The sequence below is a fragment of the Macrotis lagotis genome, chromosome X, assembly GCF_037893015.1.
Source record: "Macrotis lagotis isolate mMagLag1 chromosome X, bilby.v1.9.chrom.fasta, whole genome shotgun sequence".
NCBI lineage: Eukaryota > Metazoa > Chordata > Mammalia > Peramelemorphia > Peramelidae > Macrotis > Macrotis lagotis.
In genome coordinates this window covers 302318190-302333153 of record NC_133666.1, presented here as the reverse complement: position 1 = coordinate 302333153, position 14964 = coordinate 302318190, and the positions used below count along the sequence as shown (strand labels likewise).

Sequence of the window (14964 nt, the reverse complement as noted above, 5' to 3'; positions counted from 1 at the left end):
TTATGCATCGCAAAATTTTCCTTTGAGCTACTTCCTTTCTGCCTTGCTCATGGAATACAGCACCCACACTGATGAGGATGGTCCTGTGCCAATGCTTTTGGATCACTCTATATACTATACTCTATCTCAAAATTTTTCTTTGAGCTGCTTTCTTATTGCCTTACTCATAGAATACAGCACCTATATGGATGAGGGTGGTCCTGTGCCAGTGCTTCCCACACTGCACAATCAATTCCACTATTCTTAATAAAGACCACCAGGGTATCCCTGTATTGCTTCTTCTGACTTTCTTGTAAAAGCTTGCCCTGTTTGAATGCTCCATAAAATAGTTTTTTGGGCAAATGTACTAATATTACTACTAGTACTACAACAACTTTGCAATAACTACTACTACTACTACTACTACTACTACTACTACTACTACTACTACTACTACCAGCACCACTGGCCGCTGCTGCTGCTACTGCTGCTGCTACTACTACTACTACTACTACTACTACTACTACTACTATTACTACTACTACTATTCTTCCCATTGTAAACTATTTACTTTGTAATGTACTTTATAAGTATTACTTCAACAACTCCAGGAGGTAGGGTACCATTATTATTATTATTATTATTATTATTATTATTATTATTATTATTATTCCATTTTCGTAGGAAAGGAAACTGAGGCAGTTAGTGGATCTCAGGTCTTCCTAACTCCAGATCAAACACTTAGACCACACTTAGATTCCAATACTATATCATGTGGTCTCTTTTGTTTAGGTGGCAGCAATCCTTCCATAGGCCATAATTTTCATTTGCTTGTTTTAACCATCTTTTCTGTATTTTTGGTTCTTATGTGACATTCCAAGGATTGAAGGAAACATCTCCTTCATTTTTTGTATTTAAAGACAGTTGTATTTTCAATTGATTTTATATAATTTGATGTGAACAGAGTGATGATGAAAAAAGTTAACTTTGGAATGCTTTGCAGTCTATTAGTTCCTTTAAGCACACCTCTGTTTGCCCTACAACTGAATTAAAAATGACCTGTCATTGGGCAATTTGAAATGTGCTATATAGGCATAAAATATATGCTACTTGCATATAAAGGAAATTGCTGAGTGCCCTTAAGGACACATGATAAAATGTAACATTTGTTTTCTGTACAGTTTGAATAATTTTTCTCCCTGCATGTCTCATTACTATCAACCCATTTAAATGTCTACAGTCTTAAGGATCGAGAAAATAAAATGCAAAATGGCTATCTCAAACTCATGGTATATATATACCTTGAGTTTAATTTTTTCCAAAGGCTTCAGAAATCTAAGAGTTATAGTCCAAAGTGATATATAACTGTATGCTTATAACAGTGCATATTAACAGGACCTTTTATGAGAATTGTCAATTAGAAATTACCTACATTTTACAAAGTTGAGAATTTACTACCTGATAATGAAAACAATTAAATATTCCCTGTGAGTGATTTTTTCCCTTAATGTCTTAAGGGGATGTGATTTACCATGCCTCAAATTTACACAAATAATGTTTCTACTAATAACTAAAATAAACTCAAGAGTAAATGATCATTATATCATTTTTCCTCCTATAAAAATAAACAGATTGACTTATTACATGGAAGTAGAAGCTTATGTTCATTTAATTTGCTTGTTTGTTTCTAATGGATGATATAAAATTATTAGAAATTTTTCAGCAAATGTTTTATTTTTCTATTTTCCCATCAACTGAAGACTATTATGCTCTGAGAATAATAGAACTTATTTTTAAAAAATCATAAACTATGATCAAAGAGATATATGACTGCCAAAACTGAGTTAGCTATGTGAAGGAGAGTCAAAAGATGGTCCACATGTACTGCTTAGTCCCAGTAATGTCACTAGAACTAGAAGCAGGCCTCCAGAATGTTGGATAATCCCCTGGACCCCAGGAAACAGCTAAATCTAAGATTCCTTGTTAAACCAAATTCTGTTCATTTGTCCTGCTGTTTTGATGTCTGCTCTTCTTCCCCCCACATACAGCCCCTAATAGCTATTGATATGATTTCTCCTAGTCTTTGGGAGTAGAGGGTAGAGGGTAGATACTAAGGTAAGTCATTTCTACAACTTTTAACTTAATCACCTGATGAAGATCCTTCAATTCATATGCATTATATCTGAACTTTGTTATGTCCATGGATTCAAACTTATAAGCTTAATTGTAATAATAGATCACAGCATTCAGCTGATACTTTTGAAAGGATCCAGATTTGTTTAGATGTGTAAATGAAATTAAGACCAAGTAAATGCATACTCTCTTCTAGTTTCTTCAAGAAACTAATAAAACTTGGTTGAAGTTGCAAATTGATGCTGATTTTTGTTATTACTTAGAAAACATCTCAGTCATTTGTTCTTCTCCCTAGGGTGGCAGTAATTTGCGGATCCTTGGAGTAGTAAAGTCAGATGAAGGTTTTTATCAATGTGTAGCTGAGAATGATGCTGGGAATACACAGACCAGTGCCCAGCTAATCATCCCTGAACCTGGTAAGAACCTGAAAACATTTGAAATGTTGTATGTAATTAGTGTGATTAGTGTTTGATTTAGAAAACCCAGAATGCTTCTCACATCTCTCCCAGAACCAGTTCAAAATTATTTGGGTAACCAGGGAATTCACTGTTAAAAAAAGAAGGCTTTCCTGGATCAAATGAGGTTGGAGGGGGGGGAACCTCATAATCTGAGAAATCTTTAGGACCAATGGAATCTAAAAGATATTCAGAGAAAATAGACTACATCCTATTTTAACTTAATGTCTTCTTTCTGTTTTTAGAAATACTTTTGTTATAATGAATGAAAAAGAAATCTTGTTTTGTTGTTCTAATAATTAAAAAATTAATAGATATTAAAATCATTGTATTTTTGTAGTTTTCATATACAATTTGTGTTACAAATTCATAACAATGCTTGGAAAGAAACTGTTTGAGAAGAGTGAAATAATCAAGAAACAAGATCAAAATGAATGAATCTTATCCAAGAAAAAAGAAACAGAAATTTTCTTTCATTTTTGCCTTAACAGAGTTTACAAAAGAATATAAATTATTTGTTTTGGTCGATGTTTTATAGCATGTTTTATTATATAAATTCTGTATGTTTTCTTTCTCTAAATATTGCTGTTTGGTTATTCTTGGACTTTTTCCCCTACTTAATTTTCTAAGAAGCAAGATAAATATACTTAAATTATTACTCAGTTTCTTAGATGATTTTTAAAAAATTGTGAATATCAAACATTCAGATATAATGCATTCTATTACCAATTATTTGAGACACATCTGTAATGCTTACACAAGGGTTTTCATGTTCCCCTTTCTTTTGAGTTGAGTGTAGTTGGAACAATCTTCAGAACTATAGTTATAACAGATTAGAACAGTATATCTATTGATCACTGATTTATGAGGATATTTTATTTTTCAGTTTAGTCCATGTTGCATTCCAAATTATTAACTGCAAATAAATATATGCCTTATAGTAAACTAAAATACAAATATTAACAAAATGGAAAAGAACTACTTTGAAAGAACTGCTTCCAACGAAACCACACTATACCCACTGCATTTTGACTCACTGATGAGAAATTAGGGAATTAAGCTGACACATTTTACCTCAAATTACAGGAAATCTCACCACACAGGAAAACCATAGTCCAACAGGTAGCCTTTAATCACAGAAGCCAGCATTCATTTTGGGCTCTGATTATTTTCAGTAGGTATAAGCCTAGGGGAACAGGGCTATCCTTAGTAGTAATGCAGTTTAATATATTACCAGAACCCGCCTAAAGGAAACTGGATAATTCATTACTTCTTCCACCTAGATGTTAAAATGCTGTCAGTAAATTCTGTACTCATGGTCAGTGTTTATTATGTTTGGCACTGGATTAGAATGAAAGCAAAAGAAAATGAAGACAAAATCCTAAAGGGCTGCAGGACACCATTGTAACTGTCTGCGTTTCCCCTTATAAATGATGGATGACTTTTTCCTGGCTATTTAATCAGATCTTCAAACAATGCCACTCCAATTCCTCAGAGATGTTGAGGAGGCCAACATGCACAGATGGTATAGAGGCAAGCTATACATATAAATTAAGTGATAGGGCTGACCATGATGATGAGAACACAGCCCTCTCTTTTAAAAAATTGGTCAATAAATAGTCACCATATATATTCAAGCACAGTGTGAACCCTGTGTTGCCCAGCTGTTCAGTTTTGGCCTGTCCACAGGCCTCTGACTGAGTTACCCCTGGCAACTCCAACAATCTGTTCCTCAGTGAGGCCCAGACAATGACCTATTAAAGCTGGTATTCTGTGTGGGTTATTACTCAGGGAAGCTTCATTATCTTCTTTTATAAACATTTATCAACCCCCTTTTTGGAAATAGCTATTTAAAGAAAAAAATTAACATCCTATTGATCACTGGTTTGAGTGAATTACTGTCTTTCTCTTGACAATGCTCAGTGAGAGTTAAAGTGTTATCAATTGATGTACTGTCACAAGTAAAAGAAATACAACTTCTTACAGGTAGTAGTCAGATACTGTTCCACCTCCACTATATATTCCCATCATTTGCATTCCTTAAAAGTGCATGATGCTGTCTTTGAAAACCTAGTAAATAGTAGAAGCTTCTAAAAATCTGAAAAGATTCACAACCTTAAGTTCAATTCATCACTACTGTCAGTGTAAAACTGGCATAAGAAGTTACCATGAAAAGTCTTTTTTTTCCTTCTATCCCCAATGCTTAGTATATAGCACGTGGCCAATAGAAAGGACTTAACTGAATGTTTTTGTTGCTTAGTTGATCAAAGAGTCAAGAAACCATGGTACAGGTCCCAAAAGTCTCAGTGAAATTTTAAGGTATTAAACGTTTTTCCTAAAGCCTTAATAATGTTTTACTAAAGCTTTTCCTAAGCTTTAATAGTTTAAATCTGCACTAATTCTTTTAGTATTAAAGCACTCTAGCTTTAAAAGCTAAACTTTCAAATAAGACTTTTGGGAAACACTGCATGTTTTGTTTTGTTTTCCTTTAGTAGACATGTGATTACCCTGATATAGAGAACAACTCTTGCATATTAGTTTCTACTCTGTGATATTTAAACATATTAAATTTCCTGTTGAAATGCTGAAAGTTTAAATGATTTTCCCAGGGTTCCACAGCCAAATTGTGTCAGAGGATGGACTTGAAACCGTTTTGTGTGTCTGTGTATGTGTGTGTGTGTGTGTGTGTGTTGCTATATCAAAGAGCTTCTACTTATTATGTAAATGCTAATTGTGTAATAATGAATGATAAGTTAACTTTGCTGATTTGGTTGCATCACTTCTGTTATATATGCATTAATCAGCAATGGATTATTTATGTGTAAGGAGTGTCTATCCTGAGTCAAACTACAGAAGAAAATCATACTACTAAATGTGACAGTTTGGATAGGCAGAAACAGTGACCCAGGGAGTCCACTTTATAAGATGGAAAAGATAAGTTCTAAGATCCAAAGTGAGTACAGGAAGTCAGTACATCTATGGATCAGGATGAAAAGCATCAGGGGCAGTTAGGAAATGTGTAGATCAGAGAAGAGACTATGCCTGTGTTTGGGGAGGTGGGAAGAAAACAAGAAGTCAACTTAGGTCAGTTCCTTTTCCCTGCTGTAGGGATTTTTATGATGCCCTGAATAACAATGTCCACTCATCTTTAGGGCAAGGCAGTGTGTTACAGCTGTGATGAAAATGATAGTTGCAGTAAGTAGTTCAGTTATGAAGAGGTGAAGGGTAGACAGAACAATTTGGAATGAATATGGAAAATGAGTGAAGACGAAATTGGAATCTCAGTTCAAAGATGTGACATGGTGCTTTATTTTCAAAACTGCAAAAAAGGTTTCTGGAAAAAAAAGTCAAATAATTGTAAGAACAGTAAATCCTATTAGAAAGCACCACCAGCTTGTCCCATGAATTCAAGCTTATTATGTAGCAAGTCATGTTCCCCAGAGTAACTTATAGAGCGTGCTTCGCACTTTAACAAGAACATCCTTTCATGCTGGTGTTATCTGCATTCCCCAAAACCACTGTTATGATGGAGTTCTACTGTACTATGGGAAATATATTGCTTAGGCATTTAGAAAACTATGAATTGCTATCAATTACCTGTCCTTCCTCAGAAAGGTTATGATTAAGAATGATGTTGAATTTTGCACTTTGTAATAAAGTGGTACATCACATGGCCTAGAATTAGATAAAGTTATTTAAGGCTGAAGCTTTAAGGCATTGAAAGTGCAAGTTGTATCCCAGATGTGTTATTTTTTTATGTAATACCTTATCAATTTGAAGAGAAAAATTGGAAAACGTAAAGGCCAAGAACAAAGTCTATAGGCAAGAACAAAGTCTATAGGCACCGACTGACTTTCCTAACTGGATTAACTGCCACTAATTACAGCATTTCTTCCTGAATGTTAATTTTTTTTACATCATTACTTCAATGGGATTGTGTGAGGGGATGAGTAATTGCACAATTAGTCTTAACACTTCAAGATCTGTTAGGATTTAATTTACCAGCACAACAACACCGAAGTGACTGTGTAAGAGAATGTAACTAACACTAAAGTGATGTACTTCCTAATCTGGCATTAGTTACTGGAAGACAATTAAGTGTAATTATCAATTCTTACTGTATAAAATGAGTATGATTTATAGTCTTCACTGTATTTTGTTTGGGGGTAAAAGTGTTCTCTTATGTCTAGTAACACCCTTATAAATGCAGATGCAGATAACAAAAATAATTCTTAGTCAGTGTCACAAACTGAGAATTCTATGTCCAGAGTGGGTTAGTTAGCATAGGTTTTTCTTTTTTGTCATAGCTGAATTAAGGTGTTTTTAAATATCATGGAAAAGCTTTTTTTAAAAAGCTTCACCATTGATTCGAAGGCAAGAGAGCATATACTTAGTCTCTGTAAATACTTTCCGTCCTAAACAAAGGCACTTAACTTGGAATGTCTTCAATTCCAATGTCTTCAACAGGTACGCTACATTACTTTTTGTTTTAACTACTTAAGTCATTGCATAAGTCATTTTAGGATCTTACATGTTTAAACTAATAAAGTCATAAATGAATTCTATCTGTTATGTAATTGGAAATGTCTATGTCAGTTTGCTTTAAAAAATGGAATATTACAGAGGTTTGAAAAATTTTACCCTTTGTTATTTCCTTTTGTTTTTGATCATCTCTGAAAAAGTTCCTTTTCCTCAAATAAAATTTTGTATGCCAACCAAAACAGCATGTTATTTCATGTGATTTTACAAATTCAATCTTTCTAATCCAGAGCACAATGTCATTGATTTGGGTTATTTAGTCCATCTCAACTTTCATTGAATGGAACAATGATGGACCAAAGAGGGTAGAATAGAGTAAAATCAATTACTTGACCATATAAAATGTTCAGCATTTATATGATAAAGCAAGCAGTCATTCTTGGTATTTTTTCTAGGTAAGATCTCCTCTTATATTTCATTTTTAATTTGTTTCAATTTCAGCAATATTATATTTTCTGTTCATTTATGTGGTAATTAGGAGAATACAACATTGCACTCTTAAACCTTAAAAACTTTAGAAGCATAATGATAAAGTTCTAGGAAATCAACATGTTAATTTCTGGCAGTAAATCATTTCCTTAATAAAATGAGATGAAATAATTTTCTGTTTTAAAACTAAGGGCATTTTCTTCACTGAAATTTACCCACAAATTCCATTTTTCCTAAGTTTTAAAATTAAAAATAGTTTTTGGTGACTGCATTCTGGTAGTTTTTCTATGTTGAACAAGAGGTTTAATTTATTGTAGTATTTGTTAAGTAATTCTATTTCTTTGCTACCCAGGAAAGTAGTAATTTCTGAAAGTTATATATTTTCAAATACTGACTTGTATTTGATACATTATATTCCTACTGGTTTTATGTGATCCATTTATAAAATACCAAAAACCCATATATTTTGAAGGCAAATAGTAAGATTTAAAAAAAAAGATCTTATGGGCCATATAAGTCAACTTGTTAACTTTATAGACATAGAACTTAAAGCCCAGAGAGGTGAAGTGATTTAGCTATGATGATATAAGTAGAGACAAAGGTGAACTTCCTTCCATAGACTCAAAATCCAATATTTTTTCTGGGCTTTTAACACTGTTTCTAACTCATGACAGATCAAGGGGTTTCCACATATCACCATATAACTGAAATTAAACATAAACTTTGGTAAAGCAAATAGTTCAGAAACAAGAAAGGCTGAAGATGTAGGCTACACAGGTTTCTAATCTATACATCAGAAAAACTTTTTCTTTACAGTTTTGATAATGTATTTTGTTTGTTATGCCATAGGAAACTTCTATACCCACTTCTCAAGGACCTTCCCTTGTAAAAGAGTAAACAGTTAAGCATTATCAAATAAATAAATGGCCACATCTTTGCAGGATTTGGCACTATTTTTTCCTACTTTTTCAGCCAAAATTTTATTTTTATTTTAATTTTTTCTTTATTTTCTTTTAATTTAATTTAATTTTAATTTTTTTCTTCTCCATAACTAAGGTTTATTACTCTAGAAAGTTTTAATATTAGGTTTCACTTAGTTATTCCTAACCTAAACATTTCACTTTTGGGGCAGGGGCATGGTAAAGGAGGGAGAAAGTTTCCTTTTTATGAGTCAAGTTTCAAGTAAAAGTAATCTATTATTAGGTAAATAATGATGAGCAAAATCAGTCAATCAACTAGTCAATAACCCTTTATATGTGACCTGTGAGCTAATGTTTGTCCTTCATTTTCAAAAAAGACCACAACATCAGGGAGGTGATGCTATGACAAGCACAAGAACTGTTTTTGTGACAGGATGCTTTGCTAAGTCACCCATCTCACTTTCTCCTCCAGAGCCATTTGGGTTCAAGAGTCAGATATGAATCAGGACAACTGGAGATGGCCCAAGATGCAAGATAATCAGGTTTAAGTGACTTGCCCAAGTTCATACAATTGGTAAGAGTCAGGTGTCTGAGGCTGGATTTGAACTCCAGTCCTCCTAACTCCAAAGTCAGTGTTCTATCCACTGTGCCATCTAGATGCCCCAGCATTCCAGGTATCATGTGAGCAAAGCCAAGATAGGAGCAATGATTTTTGAATAGGGAAGATGAGATAAATATAATATTTCCATAATTCTGGAGACTTCTAAAAGGGCAACTAGGTGGCACAGTGGATAGAGCACTGGCGTTGGAGTCAGGAGGACAGGAATTCTAATTCAGCCTCAGATACTTAGCACCTGCTAGTTATGTGATCTTGGGCAAGTCACTTAATCCTAATTGCCTCACATTCAGAGCAATCTCCAGTCATGCTCATCCATATATGACCACTGAACCCAGATGGCTCTGGAGGATCCATCAAATCCAATTCATGTATTTGTCATGGTATCACCTCTCTGATGTCATGATCTTCGTCCAGAACAAGGACAAACATCATCAGAAGCCTTATACAACTAGACTCTGATTACTATGAATATTTGATTTTATCTTTCATTTTTCCATTGGTCTAGAATCAATTATCAAAATTTACATAATTAATAATATCAAATAGTACTAATTGTGACCTCTTCACAAGGTCTATACTAATTGGGAGCTAGGTGTAAAATGAATATAGTTCACTTTCCAATATCAAATTTCCCAGTTACCTAGTTTGGATGCCTTTCTTTTGCTATATAATATATAACTTTTAAAATAATGTGAAATTGATTTTCTAGAATTTCTTGAGGATAATTAATGCAATAGATGAATGCTATATCTATATGGGAATCCTGGTCTGTTCTTTTCACTGAATTGAACTCTGAAACAACTGGGTGGCATGCACTGGAGTGAGACACTTGGCTCTAATTCTGGCTTCCATTGCTTTGCTAGCTGTGTAATCTAAGGAAAGTACTTCAAGCTCTCTGACACTCAGTTTTGTCATCCATAAAATGAGGATATAATATCCACACAACCTACCTCATAAGGCTATTGTGTGGAAAATGCTTTTTATAATATATAAGGATATGTGAAAGTAAGCTCTTATTTTTATTTTTATTAGTGCTGTTTCCCATACAAAAATTCAATAGACCAGTGATTTGACTTAAATCATGACATAGCTCTATGACTGAATATGCTAGTCCTTTTAGTTAGAACAGATACATTTGTTGTAAATGTCAAGATACTATCTAAAAGGAATGATACCAAAGAATATTAAGCAATGAGTCATTGAACAAAAATTTCATATTTAGAATACCAACAGTTAAGTTAATCTGGATATATATAACCCCAAAAGTGATGATTCTTATCATTTTTGAATCCTTTCCATTTCTCCATCACTATCATTGCAGAAGTAGAAGCCAGTTGCATACAATCAAGGACCACTTATATTTTTCTAGATTTCTTACAGCAAAGGCTTTCCTAGGATTTCAAAGGCAAAGGCTTTTATAGGATAGTTATCCACATTGCAGTGATGAATTTTTACAGAAATAGCTAAGTTGGTACTTGTATCAATCACTCCGTATGTCACTGACATCATACATTAAGCCTTTCCAGTTTGGTAGAATTAATGGATAAATGTTTAGGCAACCATTTAAGAAGAATTTGTCATCTGCCAAGAACTCCACTGGGCACTGGATTTTCAAAATTAAAAGAGAATGGGGTAGCTAGGTGGCGCAGTGGATAGAGCACCGGCCCTGGAGTCAGGAATACATGAGTTACAATCTGACCTCAGACACTTAATAATGATCTAGCTGTGTGGCCTTGAGCAAGTCACTTTAACCCCATTGCCTTGCAAAAAACCTAAAAAAAGTTAAAAGTGAAATTATCCCTGACTTCAAAGAACTAACTTTTTAATAAGAGGAGAAAATATACATTAGGGGATAGTGGCCAAGGAAGACTGCTTTAGTTTGGAAAGTCAAATGGATGAAGAGTGAGACAAGAGGACAATCTACTTACTCTATCTTTTCCAGAGGCATTGGTAGAATTTATTTGATTATAGTCATTTGTTCTTATAATAAAAGTATTTATTTTTTGGTGGGGGAATTTGTTGGAGATTAATGAAGCTTGTGGCTTGCTGGTATAGCATAATAAAATCAAAGATCACTTGCTTACTGTAATGAGGCATTGGAATAGAATTTGTGGAAGAGTCAAGTATCATTATGACTGGTTATGAACATATATTACATAAAAAGAGAGGCATGCATTAAAATTTAAGAGAGCAAATTTCCAGCTGATGTTGTTTATCGACTTTTTGACAAAAGTACATGGAGTAGGGTAGTTGTAAAAAGAAGGCAACTGTTGGAGAACTTTAATACATACTTGTTCATATCTAGGAATCATTATAGCATTGCAAAATGGTGTCTGTTAGCTCTGATATTTTTACTGTGCAGGAGATAGAAATGGATCAGGGTGGGAGAGGTCATAGAATATATGCCCAGATAAATTTGTAGTTGTTCAGTTCCAAGGTGGACTGGGATTATCTCTATATTGATGAAGGGAAGAAAGAATGGATGCAGGATATAATATTAAAAACAAAAAGAAATGAGAGTAATTATGCAATGATTTAGAGTGAGTAATGGGAAGCAGAGAGAAATAACAATGATGGTAATTAAGGACTTAATAAGGAAATGGCATTGTCATAGGCATCATAATTCCCTGATGAACTATGGGATTTTTTTTTCCCTCTCTTCACTGATGAAACACATTCTCTTACCAAACTCAGAATAATACATGTTTCACAAGACTAAGGAGGACACTCCTGCAGTGCTGTTATTTTGAAAAAGCAGAGTCAAGGGGCTATGCAGGGGCATAAGGCAATGAAATGTATGGTTCCCAAAACTCTAAAGACTCAAAAATATAGATATGATTTTTGTTAATATTTGAAAGGAAGAAATTATCATCTTTCCTTTCTGTCTGTCTTTTCTGTCTGCAGTGTAAACATATTAGAGAACCAACATTAACTTAAAATAGGAAGGACAAACTTTGGCTCTCTGCCACCTGGAAACAAAATCCATTTCATTTACCCTGACTATCCTTGTTATAGTGTTAAATATAGACTAAATAGTTTTATATGGATTTATGTAATGAGCTCACAAATTGATTTTGCAAAGCATACGTGCTTTAGGAAATAGCTCCTTACTCTGCTCCAAACTGTATTGTGAACTCCTAGCAGACAGTGGGGGTATTGACTGATAGGAAATCTGGCCTACTGCTATTGCCCCTTTTTTCCTTCCCATATTCCCCCCTTAAAATAGCCCACTACCCCAATCTGTGGACTTGAAAAACAATAAGCTAGAAGCTGCAGACATCTCCCGGGGGCGGCAGCCTTCATTCTGTAGCAATGCTAATGCCTTATCTCTGAGTGACAGGGGAAAAATAGGCTCCCTCACTCTGTAATTCCCTGTCTTCTTCTTTTTCTCCCTGTTCAAAAATAGTCATATGTACCTTATTTAAACATTAATTATTTAGCCTGGGCAATGTGCAGATAATTTGTAAAATGAAATAACCTTATAAGTTTGAAGATGAATCCAAAGAGGTACTTCTTTCCCTCACCTCTCCCCCCCCTTCCCTTATCTCGGATGGCTAGAGTTAAATGTAATTGTAATTGGTCACTGGATGGGTCTGACACTGTCAACCTATCATTTTTGGGATTGGATCCTGAAATTTGTAATTATAATGTCCTTTATCTCCATTTAAATTCAGCAGTGTCCTGACATTGCTATTCCTTCCCCTTAAAATGTGGAGACCTGGGAGTGGGGGCTGGGGATGTTTAGGAAAGAGAGCTTTACCCATTGAAATCTAAACCCTTTCACAGTTATGTTTCATTTCTCTAAGGCACCTTAGACCAGAGAGACTAGCCATCAAGAATGGTAATTTACAGTATCAGAGTGCTTAATCTAAAATCTGTCCTTGTCAAAAAACATGTTGGTCCCCACACAGCAATAATGAGATGGCACAAGGTTCAATCAAGACTCTCAATTGCTTTCCTTAAAGTTGTTCTCTATCCTCATTTGTTTGCAGGGTTTTTTGGGGGGCGGGGGCTGAGGAGGGACTGGGATAATAATTTAAACAATTAACATCCAAATAAGAAAATACATTGAATATTTTCACCTTTACTGTAATAAGAGAAGCAACATGGTATAATGCTGGGAGAGATGGCCTTGAAGTTGGAAAGACTAGGTTCGAATCCTGCTTTTGATTTAAATTATTTGTGTAATCATGAACAAGTAATCTTCACCTTTTACTAATCCTAAGAATCTTTCTAAGTTCCTAATTTTCAGACAATGCCCTAGTCAATATCAATGGAGGTAGTTTCCATACCAGGAATTCCCTTTCTGACAGTAATCACAAATCTGCATCAAAATGCCTAAACAGGCAAAAATAAAGTCACCCTGTTCATGAGAAGTAGGAATTTTAAGAGTAGTTAGTGAAGTCTAGTTCCATAGGACCGACTTCCTTGACCATAACCTGCAAACTGAGTTTCAGTTCTGCATAGTGATCCTCTCCTTAAATGGATCCTCATCTCATGGCCACCCACTCAAGTCCCTACAAGCCTTTCCCCTATCTAAGGTCATAATATTCATGAATATCTCCTTAAGCTTGGAGAAAACTCTTGACCTTTACTAAAAGATGCAAAATACATCTGAGCCTGGAGGGATGCAGTGGTATGGTAGCTTGAAATTTAAAGCTATAAAGATATTTTGATGATGTCACAAGTGAAATAATAAATATCAACTAATTCTCTAAATCTAAAAAAATCCTGTAGGAGAATGGTGGCCCCATTTTTAGAAGCTTGGGAATATTAAATAGTCCAGTCTGAGAGATTAATACTTGTCTGAAAGAACTATGACATTTTAAAAATCCTGTCTACAAAGAGTAAGCTTACTTGAATGCTAAAATATAGTGTGTATTTTTTTTTCTTTAATCCTAGTAAGCTACTATTTCCTAACTTAAGCTTGCTTTACAAAATCAATTTCATGCTCTAAGGATACCTAATGACCTAAAGATTTCATCCAACTTCCAAAAGTGTCCAGTGTTCTACTAGAGAATGTCACATTGTAACTTATAATTACCCCCTTCCCTTTACTCTCTATTCCATCCAAATTTGAGAACTCTTATGATTCCCTATGCCTTCCTTCCCAGGACATATCCAGAGATATTACCATATATCTGAGCCAAGGCTCATGCTGCATATTCTCTTTGGAAATACAACATCTCTTCTTGTTGAAATACTGTTCATTCTTTAAACTATAACTCAAGTCTTGTCTCTTCCAGTAAATTTTTTACAACTCTACCAATTAATGGTCTTTTTCCCTTTAGAACTTACATAATATTTTGTCTTGCATTGCTTTAAGGAATTTATATAATTTAATGCATGTTAGTTATCTGTGTTAGTTCCTTATGCATGATTAAATTCTAAATTTCCTTGGGGCAGAAAAAATGTTTTCCAAGGGAGCTCATCATTTAAAGTTGGTGTCGTGAGCAGGTAATGAAGGAATGAATGAGTTTCCCTTTAGATAACAGGATTCAAAAAGTTCAAGGCAAGCTACAGTACTGGAGAAATCTAATAAGATGATATTTAACAGGGAAATATGTCCATAGTTCTAGGAATCATTTTCAAAAATATAAGCTGTTTAATTAGCATTTTGATTTGGCCAAAACAAAAATATCTGAGGGTTTTGCATGTGTTATGTAAGTGTTCTGAAAACTCACTATGGATTAAAATGGCAGACCCTCAAATTAATACCATAGTAAGTTGTATTGAAGAAGACAATGTTGAAGCCTAGGGAGGTCAATGATTCCACTTTATTTATATCTGGACTGTGAATCTAGTTCTTGGCATCATAACATGTTTTGATATTCTATGATGATTCTGTAACCCATGTGGAAAATGGTGGCCTTGTATGGTTATCTTAAAT

At 34.3% G+C, this 14964-nt stretch overlaps 1 protein-coding gene across 1 annotated transcript in view; it reads left to right on the top strand.

Moving 5' to 3' along the window:
• Positions 1-14964, top strand: part of DCC (DCC netrin 1 receptor) — a 1459593-nt gene that overhangs the window by 880104 nt on the left and 564525 nt on the right. The window contains exon 7 of the mRNA XM_074202006.1: positions 2408-2528. Coding sequence (XP_074058107.1) covers positions 2408-2528 — 121 coding nt within the window. The remainder of the gene's footprint in view (positions 1-2407; positions 2529-14964) is intronic.